This window comes from Alexandromys fortis, unplaced genomic scaffold, assembly GCF_014885135.2.
Source record: "Alexandromys fortis isolate MF-2015 unplaced genomic scaffold, M_Fortis_MF-2015_v1.1 scaffold_4, whole genome shotgun sequence".
Lineage (NCBI taxonomy): Eukaryota > Metazoa > Chordata > Mammalia > Rodentia > Cricetidae > Alexandromys > Alexandromys fortis.
Window position 1 is genome coordinate 28033471 of NW_026067944.1, and position 19806 is coordinate 28053276.

Consider the following 19806-nt stretch of genomic DNA (forward strand, 5'->3'; position numbering starts at 1 on the left):
ATGTAGTAAATAGAAAATATTTATGCTTCCATTGTATGAAACATCAAAGTGGTCTGGATTGTAGATGGTTTCCAAGATCAAAGCTAGCCGCCTGGGTCCTGTTATTATTGAAGCAATTAGTCTGACATTGCTCCCTTTCCACTGTCCCCAAAGTGTAATTTAGAATGGGAAAAATACTGATAATTTTCAAGAAAACTTTGGTTAGAATATGAGCTTTGGCCAGTGATGAGTGAATCGCTAAATACGGACAGAGCCTGCAGAGTCACAAAAAGTATTTTGGAACAGATTACATGGACATGTTGAGTTCAATTAAACACCCAATGTGCTCTATCCAAGAGGAACAACAATGTGCCTGGCCCTGTAAAACTATTCAGCCAATGCTAACTGAAGGTATAGGTAGAAAATTCAAAATAAAACTTCTTAATAGTTTTCCAAACACTAGAAATAAATGGTTCTGGCTACACATCAGAGGAAAAAATTCTAATTTCAAATTCCTCTGGAATCACCTTTTTCCCTCCAACCTTCATAGAGTGCATCTATGTGAAATCAGTTGCCACACCAGCTCAAATAAGTCATGGTACCTCTGGTTGCATCGCGTAAGTAGATGAGATTTACGGGACTGAATTAAAGAAGCATGCTCTCACTGACAGAAACAGCCAGGAGACCTTTTGTCACCTTATCCGAACCTTCCTTCTTTTGTTAACCTGAGTTCTCTTCCCTTCCAAGCCAGAGGCTTCAGGATTAGGCCAGGCAATCAGGATGCCTAAGAAAACTACCGGTGGGAGAGATTATCATAATGAACATACCCTGGATACCACTAAAAAGGGCAATCTTAGCACTGGTAACTTTCCTATTGCCACACATTGATTCGTTTACTCAGTTACCAACAGATGTTTGTGCAGGACACATAAAGGCTGGCACAGTAAGGAAGGGAGACATAACAGTTTCACCCGTGGAGCTCACAGCAGATTCTGTAGCCGCACCTTTTTATTTCTCTCAGATAGCCTGCCTCTGCGGTAGGTCTATATCATTACACATAGCCATTTTACATGCAACATCCATTTTCTAAGTGGTAGGAGGTCCTGGCACCTATAGAAGGCTAAATCATTGGCTCAAAATCTTTGCCATTAAATAAGCTTAGTGAAATGTATGCAGTGGACGAGACTTTTGCCTTTCTGAGTCTCATGTAGCCACAGATTTCTTTCAGATGTCAATCACGAGGATACACTACCTCTTCTTTGCAGGTCCTAAGTGCACACTCTCAGCTCCAGCTTCCACCGTGCACCAATAAGTTCCGGGTAGTATCCGTCACATAGCAAAGTTAAGTAAATGCAGGCTGCTGGGTTTAGTCTGACTCAGCCTAGAGGGGACAGCTTTTCCTAGTTGTAGAGAAATTCCTAAAGGTTGCTTCTATATCTTATTCTTCCCCCTCCTCAGCTGACATGTTAATGTCCCCACCTTCTGCCAGGGCATAGTTCTCTCTGAGTGGCTCACATTGTCACCCTTTATAACTTCTCTTTCCTCTCCATCTCCTGTTCACCCAACTCTACATCTAGAACTAACTGATTCACCCTGTAGAAATGGTGGTGGACATAAGACACGATTTCCACAGCTCTTACTCATAATGTGTGTTGATTTAGAGAAAGCAGAAGGAAGTTGCTTCACGGTAGGCAAGCAGGATTGAAGATACCTGTTGGGTATACACGTGTGTATGAGCACCTACCAAGTCCAAAAGGCCAAAGGCATGGGATGCCCAGGATCTAAAGTTATAGACAATTATAAGCCACCAGGTGGCTACTGAAAGCTGAACTCAGATTCTCCGGAAGAGCAGCAAGCATATATGTAACCACTGGGCAATCTCTCTAGCTCCTAAATGTGTATTTTCACCAGACTCTGCAGTATTTTGATTCAAAAGTCACCTGATGAGGAAATCTTAGGAAAATAACCTCTCGGTGTAGAGTAAGATCTTCTCTAGGTATTTGTGGAAGAGCAAAATCTCGAGGTATTTGTGGCAACACTCAGCCAGTCTCTGTGCCGATCTTACTTTCTCCAAATAACACTTTCGCTTATTTTTTGAGAATTTCATGGAATATACTTAATCATAATTATTTTCCTTTCGCAGATCCTCCATCTCCTCTCCAAACCCCAATTCTTCAGTTTCATGTTCTTGCCACTCCTCTTCTCTCACAGACATGGAGTATAAATGTTCTCTGACACAGCCAAAGAACTTGTGTATGGCAGACTTAAGACTCCTAGGTCTAACATGGTAACTTTTCGTCCACATACAAGAGAGTAATCATGGTAAAAGCAGTTAATGCAATTAATTTTAGTACTTTAGATGCTAAAAGTGCTCTTTGTGCTCTTTGCATATGGTTTTGTGTATTTTCCTTACACCTTACATGATAATAAGATGTCATTATCTGCATTCATAGATAAAGGGCTAAGGAAAGAGGTGTCAATGGAGACAAAGGGAAATCAAGCCTATATCTTCTGACTCCTAATGTAGAAATATAGCAACTATATCACTATGGGTTATGCCTTTTTTTTCAGCACCCTGAAAATAAAAATCTGCCACATTTATTTTTCAAGTTCACTTATATAATTTTTTTGTTGTTGTTTAGTAAGAGTCTATTCCTGGGCCTGGAGAGATGACTTAGTGGTTAAGAGCACTGTTCTTGTAGAGAACCTGGGTTTGTTTCCCAGTACTCAGAGGCCATGAAAGCTTACAAACATCCATTACTCCAGTTGTAGTGGATCTAATGCTGTCTTCTGATCCCTAACAGCATCAGACAGGCAAGTGGTGCACAGATCTACATGTGAGCAAGATGTTGAGACACATAAAGTACATAAATCTAAACATAAAATCAAAGAACTTATTCAGACAAATAAAACAGATCAGAGAGGTTCGGAACATGATTGAACTGGTTCTGAATCCATTCTTCAGCAAATACTGGTCATATGAGTTTGTATAATTTACTAGCTTTCTGCAAATTTGCCGTCCTGTTTTCCAACTAATACTACTAACACCTACTCTGAGAACCACCATTTGGATAAGTAAGGATGTCTAATATCTAAAACAAGGCTCACATGTGTATATAGTGCTTGTAAATTAAACCCTTTATTCAAATTTCATGGTTTTGTGCATTTCCCCCAATATTAAAAAGATTAAATGAATGAGAGGGTTTTTTTTTTTTTTTTTGCCTAAGCCACTGTTATCCTTATCATTGTCATTCTGATGGAAAGAATCTTGTTATCAGTGATGTAAGAATAAGAAAGCCCTGATTAATGTTTTCAGGGCCTGAAATTTTGAAGTAATAAAAACTAGAGGAGTCGTTTGACGATTGTAAGCTCTTCCAACATCACATAAAGAATAACAATGAATCTCTCTGTGCGGCATTTGTAAGAACCACATTTTTATTATAACCACATATTGAGCAAGGACATCTTTTATTTTAACTATATTAGGCATACAACAATATAATTCATAATGATCTTTTTTAGCATCACCTACACAGAATTCATTCCAAATGAACTTCGAAATGTCCATTCCCACAAGCCATGGAAGAAGACCTGGACTATGATGTCACTGGAGAAATAATAGTAGGAGCAAGCATTTGTACTCCTTATCAGTAGCTATGAATTGACTTCGGTGAAAGGAACTTGCTGGGTTTTAAAAGAAGGAAGCAAGTGCGTGGACTTGGTGGTTGACCAGAGTCATCCTTTTCTGAATAATGCACTTAACCCTAGCATCTAGCCAGCCTCTGATGGCTTAATAAACACTTTGTTGTTTAGCTGCTTGTGTACCAAACAAGTTCAGAAATAAGGATGAATCTTAAAGACACAAATGCTTCTGTGTTAGAGGTCAAAATAGAAGTAGTATCTTATCACATTCAACTAGCTACACACACACGCACACACACATAAAGGCATGCATGCACGGATGCACACACGCACACACACACACACACACACACACACACACCAGGTGCCCTGGTATGGGATATCTGCCTGTATGAGAACAGGAAGGAGAGATCCTAGATGCAGCTTTGAGAAACAGAGGACCCAGTTCCCTGGCCCCAAGCTAAATTCCAAAAGGACAAAGTGCACTAGCTGGCTATGGTGGCATACGCCTGTGATCCCAGCTATTCTTTTCAAAAAGAAGGGTCCTAAGTCCAAGAACGGTATAAGCAATATAGTGAGACACTATCTCCAAAATAAAGACCGAAAAAAACAAACAGGACAAAGAGAAAAGATGAGACAAACAGGACCAGTGCGTTCCCAAGTATTTTAGTCAGGAGGGAAAATCCCACGTTATCCTCCAAGTAATAATCAACAATAGGTATATTAAATAACTAGATGGAATTAAACAGTCAGAGCAAGGAATGCTCTGCAAAACTACCCATATGGAACTTGTGATCCTAGTACTAGGGCAGAGGGATTTGAAGGAGTGCACCACAGCAATAGCATGTTGAGACACTACAGCTATGGCTGTGCCTACTATGGTAGTGGTGCTGGTACTGGTGGTGCTGGTGGTGCTGGTGGTGCTGGTGGTGCTGGTGCTGGTGGTGCTGGTGGTGCTGGTGGTGCAGGTGGTGGTGCTGGTGATGCTGGTGCTGGTAGTGCTGGTAGTGCTGGTGGTAAACTATGAGTGTGTGTTTTTTCTTGGCTGTGTAAATGGCAGAGTAGTGAGGCATCCATCTTCACTAAGGATTTGTCGATTATCTGCATGTGGCTACAGAAACAAACATATCTTAAGATTCATTTTCCAATACTGAATAACTAAATAAATTGTAGACTCAGAATCAAAATTGTCTTTCCCACCAACATCCGTATACCATTGTGCTTCAAATTGTGAAGCCATGTGTGTCTGAAGAACATTAAAAATGGTGAAAACAGGTGAGGATGCACAGTTAAATGTACTGAGTTATTTCTTTGTTGGTCATCTCTAGCTTATTTGTTCATTTACTTTGTGTGTGTGATGTGTATATGTGCATGTGCGCATGTGTGTGCATGTATCTACATATGTACATGTGTGTATAGGTATACGAGTGTGTATGCATGTGAGGAACACAGATAACTTCAGCTTTCTTTGTCTATCATTTTCTACCTTATTGGTTGTTTTTGTTGTTGCCGTTATTTTGTTGTTTTTTTTTGGGGGGGGGGTTCCCTTGAGGCAGGGTTTCTTACTGAAGATGGAGTCCAGCAATTGGCTGAACTGAGTAAACAGTGATCTGTCTATCTGTCCCTACCCAATCCTGGCATTCCAGACATGCACCAGCATGCTCAACATTTTACATGGGTCCTGGAGATATGTCTGGCCCCAGGTCCTCACATTTGCATCAATCTCAACTACCACTTTTTGTGTACCTTATTTTGGTGGATGACCTCTCTTGATTCCCAAACAAAAATCCTGAATCTTATCCTCTTATTCTCCCTTTCCTTCTCCAGTACATCTAGCCCCTCTCTCGGTGATCATTTCTGGACCCCTGCATATTCCGAATCTGTTCTCTCCTGCACATACTTTTGCCATAAACCTGGAGCAGAATATTTCTAAATTCTTTCATCAGCTTCCAAATGGGCCTCCCCTGCTGCTAGTTCCAGCACTTTATTGATGAGGAAATTGAAGAAGTGTGAGGCTGGGCAAAGTACTAAACTCTCTAATAAGGAAGAACATTGAGGAGTCAAGCCTCAATTTGAGCTCAAGTATATGAAATTTAAATCTAAGCTTATAACCTCCTCTATTTTTTATTCTTTTTTTTAATTTTTTTTATTGAGAATAAGAAAAAAAAGTTTCCGCGTCCTCCCAGCCTCCCATTTCCCCCCTCCCCCATCCTTCTCCCCTTCCCCCCACTCCTCTCCCCCTCCCTCTCTAATCCAAAGAGCATCCTGGAATGGATCTTTTTCTGACCTGCCAGCCAGTTCCCAAATAATGACATGGGGACTTCTTCTTATGAAAGCTTGGACTATAGCTTGGGTTTGTTCCCAAATGGCTCTTATAATTTAAATTAACCCAGTTATACTAACCTATGCCCTTCCATATGGCATTGCCTAGCTTCCATCTTGCACTTCCTGTTTACTCTCCAAGTCATCTGGTATTCCCTCAAGCTCCTAGATTCCTCCACCTAATTCCTCTATCTGCCCAAAAATCCCACCTATACCTCCTACCTACTTGGCTCTCTGCTTTTTATTACACAAAACACAGCAAAACACTTTCATGCAATGTACAAATATCCCACAACACCATCTCTCTACGAATTGATCTACCATCAGCACAAATATATCCAGTTCATGTATTATCCTTTGAACTGATGGGCTCTGATAACCTAAATAGCCAATCATAGAAAAACTTTTTAAAGGAACCTTGCTGGTCATTTTAAGCTGAAAAGAGAAAGAGAAAGTGGAGGGTTAAACTCATGTGGATGGTTCTACAAAGCACAGTTCTGGGTTAGGCTAGGCTCAAAACTCAGACTTCCTACTCCTGACCTCAAAGACAGCCCAGTTTTGAAGAATCGGCTGTGAAAATTGCTAAGGGCTTTTAAACATGGTTCCCGTCATATATATGTGATAAGCCAAGGCCAAGGTGACAGAGTGTAATAAGAACTCCATTCAACCATACTAAAACCATATCCCAGGACCCCTACTTTCAGTCCAGGTTTTGTCATTATTGTTCTTCCATTTAGCTTTTCAATATCTCATCTTCCCATTTTGTGCCTATAAGAAAAAAAATAGCTAAGTCTAAAGCAAAAACATTGCCAACAATAGCAACGCCTTGGCCTGTTGTTCGCATACAGTTTGAGAGCATTCTCCAAAAATATTCTTACTCTGTTCTCTCTGAAAGTAAGAAAAAATTTATACTGATGATAAAATGAGATGGAAGGGAACTGCAGACTGGCCTGATGCTGGTTTGTGTACATGACTCTAACTCAGGCTCAGAGTTTATGTAGACAGGGGCCTTTAAAACTGATTCCCAAAACCACAGAAGAAAATCAGAAAAAATACAGGCCAAGAATTTGAATGAATTGTGTATGTCAAAGTTGATTTTATTAATTATTTTCCTCCACAAAAGCTGAGCATATTGAATGGTGCTTGGGCTTGCTTTTCTACCCGCTCACAGCTAAATTACCATTTCCTGGAAAATAACCTTTGGCTTTAAAATCTCTCTTTATGTGTCTCTCTGTACATCTCTCTCTGTCTCTCTCTCTCTTACCTGTGGTGTGTGTGAATGTGTGTGTGTATGTCTCTGTGTGTGTGTGTGTGTGTGTGTGTGTGTGTGTGTGTGTGTGTGTGTGCATATGTAGGTGGGGACCTACTTTCAAGTGTCATCTTCAGGAATGTCATCAAATTCCTTTACTTGGCCTGGAACTCACCAGTGAGGCTAGATTACGAGCTCATGCTACGGTGTGCATTTTTACCTGGGGGTTTAGAATCAAACTCAGGTACTTATGCCTAAAAGCCAAAAGTTTTACTGGCTGAACCAAACACCCTGACTGGGAAAAACATTTTTCTCAAAATTCATGCAGTCATAAAACAGCCCTGGACCCAGAAGGTCATGTCTCCTATCTTACCTTTTAAGTTAGAGTTATCTTAGTAGAACTATTTAGAGATTCATAGTAAATTAGACTATCAGATAAGCTTTTTTTTTTCATTCATCTCAAGTCAATTATAGTTTTGTTAGGCACAGCCAAAGGCAAAAAAAAAAAAAAAATACAAAGCAATATTGAACATCCAGTGAGAGTGAAGGCCTGATGACAAGCAGGTCTTTTGTGCACTGTGAGGCATATCATATTGCAAACCATACATAAAAGACAAATTTGCTTAGGCCATACACAGTTACAGAAGGAAACACCTGGGGCAAAGATCAAAGCAATGTCCCATGGTAGTTTCTTTGCTTTTTACATTCTGGAGTACTTTGAAAACACAGGATAGAGTTTTCAGTTGGGAGCAGTTTAACCCTCTTATTTCATCGGACTCCTCAAAGCCACCTCTAGCTAGAGTAACAATAACAATGAGAAAAAGAAAATGGGCAAGTGATACACTTTCCCAGTGACTAAGTACATGCACTGCTCCTAGGGAGGCATGTTTCCGAGCATCCATGTCAGCTGGCTCACCGCTGCCTACAGCTCCATCTTAGACTATGCAGTACCCTTTCTGAATTCACTGGCTCCACTCACCTATACGTCATATATGCATGCCCACGCAGATACATGCGTGCCTACATATAATCTAAAAATAAATCTTAAAAAGATCCCTTGGTTCCACCACTTCCAGAAAAAAAAATTCACAAATAATATAAACGGCAATTGGAACGATTGAGGAAGAAAGGAAAAGAAACCTTGGGTTTCATTCCCATAAAATGCTATTATAAAAAGTGTATCATTATGTAAGCCAACTCCCCTTTCCATCCATCATTTTCCAATTTACCTTAGCTTGCTGGTGACCAGTCCCCTTTACCTGCTCATGAGGCATGTCAAAGACGCTTTCACAAAATTGCTTTCCTGTCTCTCTCCAACCAGATACTTCTTCTAACTCTATCCAGGGTAGCAATTCTAGAGCCTTCTCAAGCTCTCATATGAACCTGTGGACCCATTCTTCCTAAAGCTTCTCTCACTGCTTCCATTTGTCCCTGGAGCATCCTTTGCCTCCAGCATAAGAAACCTCTCTCTCTGCCCTTACTACAGATCCACCCACTATCACGGAGTCCAAGAGCAATGAAGCCACCACAGGACGGCAAGCTTCCCTCAAATGTGAGGCCTCAGCAGTGCCTGCGCCTGACTTTGAGTGGTACCGGGATGACACCAGGTATGTACCAAATGCTCTATGGCCCAAGTTCCAAATTATGATCTCAAAGTCTCCCAGAGCCTCGTGGAAAGACCTCAGTCCTCTGCAACTTTGTGCTTTTTCCTTTTCAACTTCTCCTTTATTACATCACCCAAAATCTGAACCCCAAAGCTCTCAGATGAATTTAAATGTGAAGAATACGGTCCAGCTGATAATTTCCACCTATATACTATTCTTGGATGTAGTAGAAATTTAATTTTAATGGGACTCAGCCATTGCTAAGTCTTCTCTATGGATGGACATCAGTTCTGATAAGAGAACTTGACTACAATGAGTAACTGAGGAAAGAAAACAAGCCTCTATTGACTCTCCTCTTTTTAAAACACTCCAGTGTAAAAGAAGAAGAAACCACTAAGCCACACCCTTTATCCCTTTCTATTCTAACTCTTCTATTTGCTCCTCTTAGGATAAACAGTGCGAATGGCCTTGAGATTAAGAGCACGGAGGGCCAGTCCTCCCTGACGGTGACCAACGTCACTGAGGAGCACTATGGCAACTACACCTGCGTGGCTGCCAACAAGCTGGGCGTCACCAATGCCAGCCTAGTCCTTTTCAGTAAGTATGTCAAAACAGAACCTGACTCGGTGTAAGTACAGGGTTCCCTCGCTTTGACTTGAAACCATCCCTCATTTCTTGAAAGTAAACCTATACAGAAATAAGAACACTCCTGTTGAAACCAGAATGGAGGCTCCTGGTCTCAGTGGACAAGATTTACAAAGGGGAAGAACTCCACTGTACTCCCTTACTTTAGAAAACTGCCCAGGTTTTCATCTGTATCTCTTGGTTTCATTTTCCCCCTGGTTAGTTAGTTACTCTTCAAGAAAAATCAAAGGACATATATTTCTTTTGTAGCCTCCTTATTAAGAAACTGGGGTAATTTGAGGGCCAGAAATAGATGGCTGTTGGTCTACTCCAGCAGCAAGATTCCCCAGGAAAATAAATACTCAGTGAGAGTGAATGAAGCCCTAGGAAAATGATAATCTGGAAAAATCAAGTGATTTTACTGACACAGAGCAAGGGTATAATGAATGATTAAAGCCCGATATAAAACGTGAAAGAGAGGAGGCTGCAGGACGATTTCCCTATGACAGCAAAAACCTGATACACCATTGGCAGCAGAGGTAAAACAGTGGGGAAGGGCGGGTCTCTGAAGAGCAGAGAAGACCCTGAAAGATGGCTGAGACACAATCAGCTTTTTCAAAGGTGCGAAAGTTAAGGGATCCCTGTCATGGAGTCTTGGTCACTGGCAGTATGTTCAATCAGGTCTCTAACTCCACAGCCTTGTTGGTCGGGTAGCTATAATTCCATATTCAAATGTCCCTGAGATGCAGAGTTTGCTGAATGAGATCACAGAAAGATGACACTGTGTGGAACACGGACTCTTTATTTATCAGAATAAGGAAGGCAAATGGTTAGCTTCTGAGCTCAAAATTCACTTAGATTATATAGAAAACACTTTGAAGTTTTATTATTACTTGAAGATAACAAACCACTAAAAGCTGATTGTCCCCTCTATATGTGCTCAATTAGAAAAAATACACCATAGCTAGGAAAGATGTCTTCAACTTGTTTTATTCAATTTAGGTGAGCCTTCAAGGAAAAAAAAAATATTCTGGGAAGAAAAATCAATTTAAGTAAGAGTTGTCTTGAAAGGCAGAATCAAAACTCTTTGAAAACGGCTGGAGAGCTAGTGCCACTTATGAAAACCAACAGCCACGAACTACCCTAAATGGAGCCTTAGCTTTCTTATTCTTAACTAACTCCCCCTCGCATCGGTCTGTGGTTGTTTGATGAGGTATAGATCAAACGATACATCCATGGGAAGCTGGATACTCATATGCTGTTTACTTGTCTCTAAAGACTAAATGTACGTAGTCTTTGCTCCAGCTGGAGGCTGGAGCACTTAGGGACTAAAGGACTTAGCACTAAAGACACTTAGGGAGCTACAGATTAAGGGATGTAGTTACTTCATTCCTCCCTAACACAAGGAAATCCAAAGGAATAGGCAAATCCCAGTCGCAATGATAAATCTGAGATTCTGATGAATCTAGGGAAACCTGCTGAAGTAGAACATCATACAGATAACAAAAGAGTTTTTCAGGGGATCAAAAAATAAAAAAAATATTACAACCCAATTATTTAGAAGAATGAACAATTACACATCACATTAAGAATAAGAAAAGCTTGAGACTTAGACAGTTCAAGTAACAAGTAAAACATTGCCTTAGGCTGGGGAAGGAAAAGTTGAGGAGAGAATCCTCACAGCAGAGAGACAGAGCAAGGGTTCAGTCACAGAGAGCAGAGACACTTGTAGGGCTAGCTAGTGAAAGGGGAATGCCAGATCCTAGTGGCCCATAAGAGGATTTAACATGGTAAAATGAAGAAATATTTTAAAAATCTTAGGGAATTTCAATTTTAAACAGAGAATCAGGGAATTGATCAAATATTTCATAGCATAAAGATTTTCATGATTTGGGGGACATCATCCTCAATTATAAAGTACACAGTGCTGTAATCACTGGTAGCCATCTTCCCAGCGGTCCCATACTGCCCTCTACACAGCATCATGCATAATACCAGTTTTGCATTTAGAAACACACGGCTGCATTTAGTGTACACAGCATAAGTCTTCGCCTTAGTTTTCGATTGTTTCCTCACAGTGATCAAGTTGAGAGGTTGTGTACTTACTAGAGACCAATGAAAGGACATTAGGCTTTGAAGAGAAAGGAGTTATTGACATTGTAGAAAATTAGGCAACCAGCAACTTTGTTTCTTAAACCTAAAACCCAGTTAGGAACTTACAAAGGGAAAAGTTGTATGTCTTTTTGCAATAAGAACAGCATGCCTTCAGGCCCACCTCAACTCCATCAGTTAGGTTCAGGAAGCATGTCATTACAACCTGCAAAGCTAGAAACTTGAAGTGGGGCTTTATGGTGGCCAAGTTTGCAAAGATCAAAAACTAACCAAAAGAAGAAAGAGACAGGGAAGAAGAAGGCAAAGAAAGAAGGATCGGGTGGAGGAATAAAGGAGAAGGAAAGAAAGAAAAGAAACAAGGAGCATGTGTGAGTAGATCGCCCATTCTTCAGACTGTGTAAGATTAACCATTCTTAGTTCAAAGTGGGTGAGATTAAAGGGGAAGGGAAGGCCCCTCTAAAGCGATGGCTGGTCCTTCTCCACCCAACAGGGTCAGGAGGAGTAGCCAGAGGCTCTGACAGAAGCATTGTGTGGGCAGCAGGGTGCTCTGCTGACCAAGCTCTGCCAGGGCAGATAGAGCAGCTGGTGGGCTGCTGGAGCCAGAGACAGCAGCAGGTAGAGACCTCGAGCCAGAGTCCCTGAGTTCATGATTATTCATCCTCACTGGTGGGTCAGCACATTTCCTGCCCCGTCCACTGCAGTGACATGCTGACTTCTGCAGTGTCAATTGCCATCCCTTGTCCTCAGTAACAAATATATGAACGCTTCTCCACTCTCTGTTCACCCTCTCCAGAGGGGTCAGAATAACTGAATGACGGTGCAAGAATACATTGTGTTTATAATACGTTCTCCCTGAGCCAGTGGAAGCATTTCTCTTTCCTTTGTTCTTGTTCTTCACACATGCCCGTATTCTGCCAGAGAATACGTTAGTGTGTATATTTGAATAATTCCTTTTAGGCATTTTTCTTCATGCCTGAACTAAGTGGTACATTTCACATCTTTATAAATGCGTGAATCTAGTAGCACAATGTGCCTGGGCTGGGATTCAGCTCCATAGTCTACCAGGAGAGAGCAGTTTATGCCATAATTGAAGACTGGAATTGCTTCTGATACCACGAGAAGTTTTATAGTCTACATATGGGACATCTCAATGTTCTTACTCTGGTAACTGAGGTTTCCCCCCAGGATGATGGCTGTACCTTGTCGCAGTTCCTCCCTTAAGTTACCATTAGCAGAATGGATAAGGAGGAAAAATAAGGGCAATGGTTTGAGTGTTATTAACTCTTCCCAAGGGAGGCTATGTCGAGTGCTTGCTTCACATGCTTCTCACTTAAGGACGGTCTCACTATGTTCTCAGGGTTCCCTATGGCACGGCGATTATGAAATCAGTGAAACAAAGTCATATACAAGCTGAGTTTGAGATTTCAATATGAGCCTAATGTTTCCAGAGGCCAGTCTCTAAATCAACAGGTTATTTATTTATATAGACAAAAATGTCAGGATCTACAGCTCACGATGTGCAGGTGAAGAAACACTTAATCTCTTCCTGTTCACACCGTGAGGCGTTTCTCCAGACACTGTTCTGTTCTTTCATGGTAGAAAAAAAAAATCCTTCTTCCATTCCCCAACTCCCACAGTCCCCAACCCTCATTGGCCTGGGTCCACTGATTCCTAGACTAGATACTTACATCTTTAAAATGTTGAGATTCTCAACTAACATGCCAGGTGAGTGGCTTGTTTCCACGTTAAAGGAAAGTTTTGTTGATCAATTCGGAGAAATAGGTGGATTATTAAGATATCAAGATTATTGAAGATAAATGGCTAAAAATACAAAGACATCTACACTGGCCCATTATGCACCAGTGTGCGGGGGTGTTTTATTCATTTTACTTTTTACTAGATTTTGAAAGCTGCCCAAGCAGTCCATGGCTACAGCGAATCTTCACAGTGGCAGCCTCCCCTTATTTTTCAGAAACCATTCTAAGCTGTTATTTTGGGAGTTTGGTGTTGAAAGCACACCACTTTTTGGCGGTAGTTAAGACGTAGGATACTCCTTCACTAGATTCGTACAGATACCTCGTAATAAAGCACCCTATTGTTGAGCTGTAACTGCCACAGTATGAAACAATAGTCAGCGAATCCTTCAAAGACTCTCTATCTCCATAAAAAGAAGCAAATGTGCATCTGGATTGCTTTTTATTTAAAAAAAAAAGGGGGGGAGTCATCAAAAGAGCTGAGTTCCAGGAAGACTTGTGTAATATTTATAATAAAATATAATCTGAGTTAACAAATTATTTTGATATAAACACTTTGCCCGCCATTCCAGTTGTTATCTTTCCGGTGCAGTCAATTTGAAGTGCTCCCTTGTGAAACAGTTCCCATATAGTTTTTTCTTGAGCTATACAGGAGAGTCAGCCAATAGAAAAGCAAAGTCCAGAGTTGAGGACCGTGCAGAAAGCCACAGCCTGTCCTTCTAGGGTCCACAGTTCAATCTGTCACTGAGATCTCCCTCTAGGCTGCTGAACTGCTTCGACCTTGAGAATCCAAATCCAAGGTGAAACAAAGCCCCAAGATGCCTGCCCTTTGCTGTTCTTGAAAACCAATTTTCTTTCTTTTTTTTTTTATTTTTGTCTTGTTTTGTTTTGCTTCGATTGGTGTCTGCTTAGCTTTGCAGTTCACTCTTAGGGGAGTCCTTAAATCATATTGTAAACTTTAAAACATTAGTAGGAACAATAGTGGGAAGAGTGAGGATAAAAAAAAAATCAGGAATGAGAAAGCATCTAAGTGCAGTTAAGCCAAAAGGATAGAATGAAGAAGCGAGACTAACTAATGAGGTGTGATAAGCCTAAACCGGTGAGAATGGGGTGGGTCTAAGATGGCAATCACAAGCTGGGAAGCAGTTGTAAAGGCAACGGAGGGAAGTAGCAAGGTTTAGGAACAGCAACCCTCTTGTGAAAATCAGGGCAGAGTGCATTGGTCCAGCTGTGAACAGTGTGATGGGAAAATAGTAAGCTAAATCACTTAAACACTCTGAGTAATAACAGCAATAATAAAATAAAATACAGTAGAGAGACTATATATGGGACAGTGTTCTCCAGCTGCTACATAAATGCAGAAAGCAGTTCCGCTATTTATTCTCAAAGCTGGAAACTAAATAGCTAATACGCAGTGAAGGTTTAAATCATTTTTTTCTACTTGGCACTTGTATAACTTAGGCCCAATTGTTCTCTGAATCCTATTGACCTGTTACTTCTTAATGCACTTAGGAAGCTTTCGTATTTAGCTAGCAACTTTCAGCTAATCTAGAGGGTACACTGTGTAAGATGCCAGGGACTTTTCTCAATGGCCAGATATATGGGAGACCTAAAGACCAGGGAAAACCAACTTTTCCTTACTGATCTTACAGGATGAGATGGAAGGCAGAACAAGCTTGAATGTGCTTATTTCTCTATGGTTCGGTCGTGACTGATTTTCATCTGACATTTATCCTTATTTAAATGAAGTAAGCACACTAATTGTCTTCTGCTATACAGTTAGGAGTTGACGAGTAGTGAACCCTGCCACATTATTCTACCTTGTTGAAAGAGCCTCAGGGAGGATGTAGAGTCAAACTGAGAATATTAATAAGAAGTGCGGAAGGTGCTCTAGAACCTAAATTCCATCAATATCTTTAAATGACAGGAAGACGAAGCATGGTACTGTGCAAGTGAGAGATGTACATACCGAGACCCAGTGTTCAAGGGAAAATACTTGCTATTATTTAATGGGATATATCATCAAATTTTGACTGGTGAATCAAATTCCAGAGGACACTGGTTTATAGCAAGGAGTAGGATTAAGAGACAGACTAAAGATAAAAACGTTATCATTCCAAGAAATGTTTTACCGGGGAGTCGTCTTCCTCTGGCATGGATGTATGTAAGTAAAACCCAGGAGAGAAAAGGTGAGCTAGTGTTTCCCAGAATAAGTTGTCTAGGTGCTTGGGTAAATAAAGCTGATAAAAGCGATAGGACAAGAGAAAGGAAACGGATGGTAGCTGGCATAGTTCCGCCTATCAGAAGCCAGAGACAAGAACAGGACCAACAAAGATTTTATAACATGTATATTCTGTTCTACTCCCTTTTCCTAAAAAAAAAAATAACATCTCAGTATTGGATTTTCTAGCAGAGGAAAGGACCCCATATAGAGGGTTACTACCTCTACGCTGGCTCCCTACTCTTGCTTTTTTTTTAAAAAAAAAAAAAAGGCGTTTATATTTATAATTTCATTGATATTTGTCTTTGATATTTAGCAGGAAGAACAAATAAATGCCACATGGGAGATAAGATTCTATAGGCATGGAAATTCCTGTTCTGTCATTGTTTGAGCAATCAGCCTTGAGAATTGTGTATTTAAACACTCCATGATGTTTACCGTTCTTCCCCTTCAGAGCGTGTTTTACCCACAGTCCCCCACCCCATTCAAGGTCAGTATGATTTTTATCACTGTAGTTCTGTTCCTGGGTCATTCTCCAACATGTAATATGCAAAAAAAAAAAAAAGGCAAAAGAGGAAGCCACATTCTCAAAATCCACATCTATTAGAAGTTACCATTTCCCCTTAAATGCTGCAAAACAAGACAATCTGTGGAGAGTAACAGATGTGTCCCTGACTTAACTTCAAGTCAGACAGAGAGGGAATAAAGCATTTCGATCTGTATGTATTACAGGTCTCTAAGAGCTTCCATACTGGGAACATAGCTGCCTGGGTGCTGGCTGTAACTCTCTGACCCACAAAAAAAAATGTGTTTGGTCACCCCAAAACACAAATATTTATAGACTCTGAACCTACAGTCATTAGAGTTGCTTGTAAAATGTATTTTCCCAAAGACTAAACACAACGCAATTACATGAACACTGCTTTTCCTAAACTCTTGAACATCTTGCATGTTTTACCTTTTAAACATACATGCTTTAGAAAACGCAAATAACAATTTAAAAAATAACCACTCTGTATTCTTTTCATAAAACTTTCTACATATTCAAATTCAATTTTTGCCTCCTACATCACATTTAGATGCAAAGTCACAGCCACAACTTTCTAGCTTAAGGGTATTTAAAGGCAAATTGGCAAATAAAATTAAAATAATACAAAAGAATTGAAGTGAAACCAACCTACCATTGAAATTAAATCCCAGAAAAGTGATTCTCAAATAACACTCAAAGTCGTGAGATAAAAAAAAAAGGAAACTAGGCCATGCAGGACCTAGTGTGGAAAAAAATAAATCCAATTAAATAAGATTATCATACACACTATAAGGAAAATGTGCTCAGAATTATAGGAAGAAAGCTGCTGTTTCATAAATTTGAAGATGGATCCTGTTTCATTAACTTGCCCAAACTGAAGTTCCGAGCAGGAGATTTTGAGATTGTCAATAATGCAATGTTTTGCATATGTATGCCTTCACATATATGCAAACTTGCTTTAATTGTATTTACAATGAGTAGTAGAAGGTTTCTAGAGCTGACAAGACAGCTCAATAAATTTTAAGAGCAGTCTAGACTATGTTAGAAGACAACTTGGAACTCTGTTGAATAGAACAACTCCCCTAAAGCATTAATGAAAGCTGTTCCTTACCCTGGCCACTAAAAATAAAATTGTTAAAGTGTGCCTGCTTTTCAGACTTGACAGGAAGTGTAGCGTTTGTAGAAAATATTCCATCTTGAATTCCTGACATGCCACAATTATTTTAAGACATTTAGCTTCTAGTGTTGCCACAGAGATTGACACCATTTTATCTTGTTGGCATCTTGCAAACACATCTTGATAAGGACCTCACACACACACATACACACGTGGGCGCGCGCGCGCGCGCACACACACACACACACACACACACACACCCCACACACACACACATCTGCCTCCGTGGATCACATTTGTGAAGAGGTCATGCCCTGTCCGAGATGAGCTTTGCACAGTATCAGGATGACTCCGAATGTCTCTGTGACAGTGGCTCTGCAGGCACAAACTCATGATCATGCGTTGTGGCTGAATAAAGGGACGCCAGACACTGTTCACAGAGGACAGCTGCCACACATTGAAGCGCAGCCTCACCGAGGGACTGATCTTGTTGAATGCTGTGGACCTTTGCTTCCCAAATACTGAATTCTTGATTGGAGAATGACCCTCGCTTGATTTTGTGTTATGTAGACTGTAGTTAGTTTTCTTAGATAGTTTTTAGAAAATGTAGTTCATCTTCTACTAATACGTTTGGCTTCTGCTAGTAGGGATTGAAAAGCTGTTCATGGAGACATGGGATAGCTGGTGGGAGAGGTCCCTGGAGAATGCCCAGTTCTCTTAAATGCCCTGTTCTTGGCAAGGGCACCACCTTTCTAGGGACCCAATCACTTTTTCTCCTTCTCTTTCCAATCAAGAAGGCCTCCCATATGAAATGCAACTTCCTGTGTAAAGAAAAGACAATGACAGAATGCCTAAGCCTTTAGGGTGACAATCAGTCTTCAAACACCTATAGAAGCATATCGTACTGTGGCCACCACTATTGTGGATCATTCCATTATTTAATTAACTATTACATATTGTCATCGTCTATTTGGGATCTTAGCTCCCATCCCCAAAGTGTTAACCAAGTCTTGTGTTTGTTGTTTGAGGCAAATGGCCTGAAGGATGTTAGACCAATTGATTTCTTCAAGGTGACTTGAAAGTCACAAAAAAGACTGCTCACTGTCTGCCCTCTTCAATAGAAAGAACTTCATCCCCTAAGCATAACCCAGTATAAATGCTTTTCATTACAATGGCTTCTTTCCCTAATGCCTCCCATTAGAGGGTGTCCCAACCACCAGTGGCCCTCAGGCCATCTGGGAATGAATTGCCCTGTCTGCAGTGATACCACAATACTGAATGACACCAAAGGTAATATATATTGCCTGTGGCCAAATAGAAATTTTTCAGTGCAGTTACCCATGGGTCAAACACAAACCAAAACAACAAAAGGAGGGTGCTTTACTGTTCCCTAATTAATATAGCTGTATATTAATTAGAATATCAATTATTAATAATATATATGTGTGGAGAATAAATGCTGCTTCTTTCTTGACTTGTTTCTGATAGTTGGATTTTCCCATTAATTTTAATTTAGATTTATTCATTCTGAAATTAGTCCTGAATTGCATTTATTTGCATAAATACCTCAACTATAGCACTGCAGAAAATCCGGTGAATTATAAAATGAGGGAAGAGTCAGCTCTAAATTTCTAGATAATTTTCTCACTTTGTTTGGCTCAAGCCATTTCCAGGGGTTTCTGTGAGCCTGGGCAGTGGTGGTGTCTCCCTTCAGCCAACTTGGGCTTAACCTTTCATCTTACTGGAAGATGCCCTCACATTGAGAAGGAGGATGGCTTCAGTCTGGGGCAAGGAAAAGAGCATTAGAAAGTTAAGATCAAGTTTAAGGAGGGAGGACAAGGACGACCACCATTCTTTCGTCTTTACAGCTTCTAAGCAAAATTTCCCCTGAGCGTGCGCCTCTCGGGACTTTATCAGCCCAGCCTTCTCCAATCACTGCCTATATTATTTTTTTTTTAAAGAACAGGAATGAATGTGTCTTATTTGTTTGTCCCTCATCTGATTATTTATCCCAAGTGAACAGCCTTTCCAATCACTAACCCCATGTGGCAAGTAGATCTGGGAAATGTTGAGATTATCTCCCAGGTCCAGGCATTGCGCTGGGTTTGTTCACAGCTGCTTGCCATTCAATCCCTGGTTTCCCATTGATAAAAACATATTGCACATGGCTGGGCTTGCATGACTAATGTAGCTATCTGAAGGTTCACTCTGAAAACAAAGCAAATTCTCCAAAATTAAGTTTAAAAAAATGCACAATCGAATCCACAAACAAACCAGATTTTCATGAATTTGAAGTTGCCCTGCTTTGTTTTCTCCTCAAAGGAGACTGGTGTCCTTGTGAACAAATCTGGGAGCCCAACAGCTAGGCCCCACCTACAGTTTAGAAAGAGACACATCTGCCCCTACGGGGACTCTTCTGTGCACGGGCTCTTTAAATCGGGTTCCAAGAGAATGGAAGGGAAAATAGGAGAAGGAAAACCCTGCATATAACCCATGCTGCCGAGATGGCTGGATAACCCTCACATTTTCACTTATTTTCTGAATATGTCATGCTGGAAATCAAGGAGAAGATGCCCCTATCAACTTTTAAACCTAACACATTCATCTGGTGCAGCACTGGTAATATAAAGAATAACAATAATATCTAACGTAC

The 19806-nt window shown here is 40.5% G+C and overlaps 1 protein-coding gene across 1 annotated transcript in view; it reads left to right on the forward strand.

The window, feature by feature from the left end:
- Lsamp (limbic system associated membrane protein) overlaps positions 1-19806 on the forward strand; it is a 622510-nt gene that overhangs the window by 575905 nt on the left and 26799 nt on the right. Inside the window, exons 5-6 of the mRNA XM_050149096.1 lie at positions 8679-8799; positions 9245-9393. Coding sequence (XP_050005053.1) covers positions 8679-8799; positions 9245-9393 — 270 coding nt within the window. The remainder of the gene's footprint in view (positions 1-8678; positions 8800-9244; positions 9394-19806) is intronic.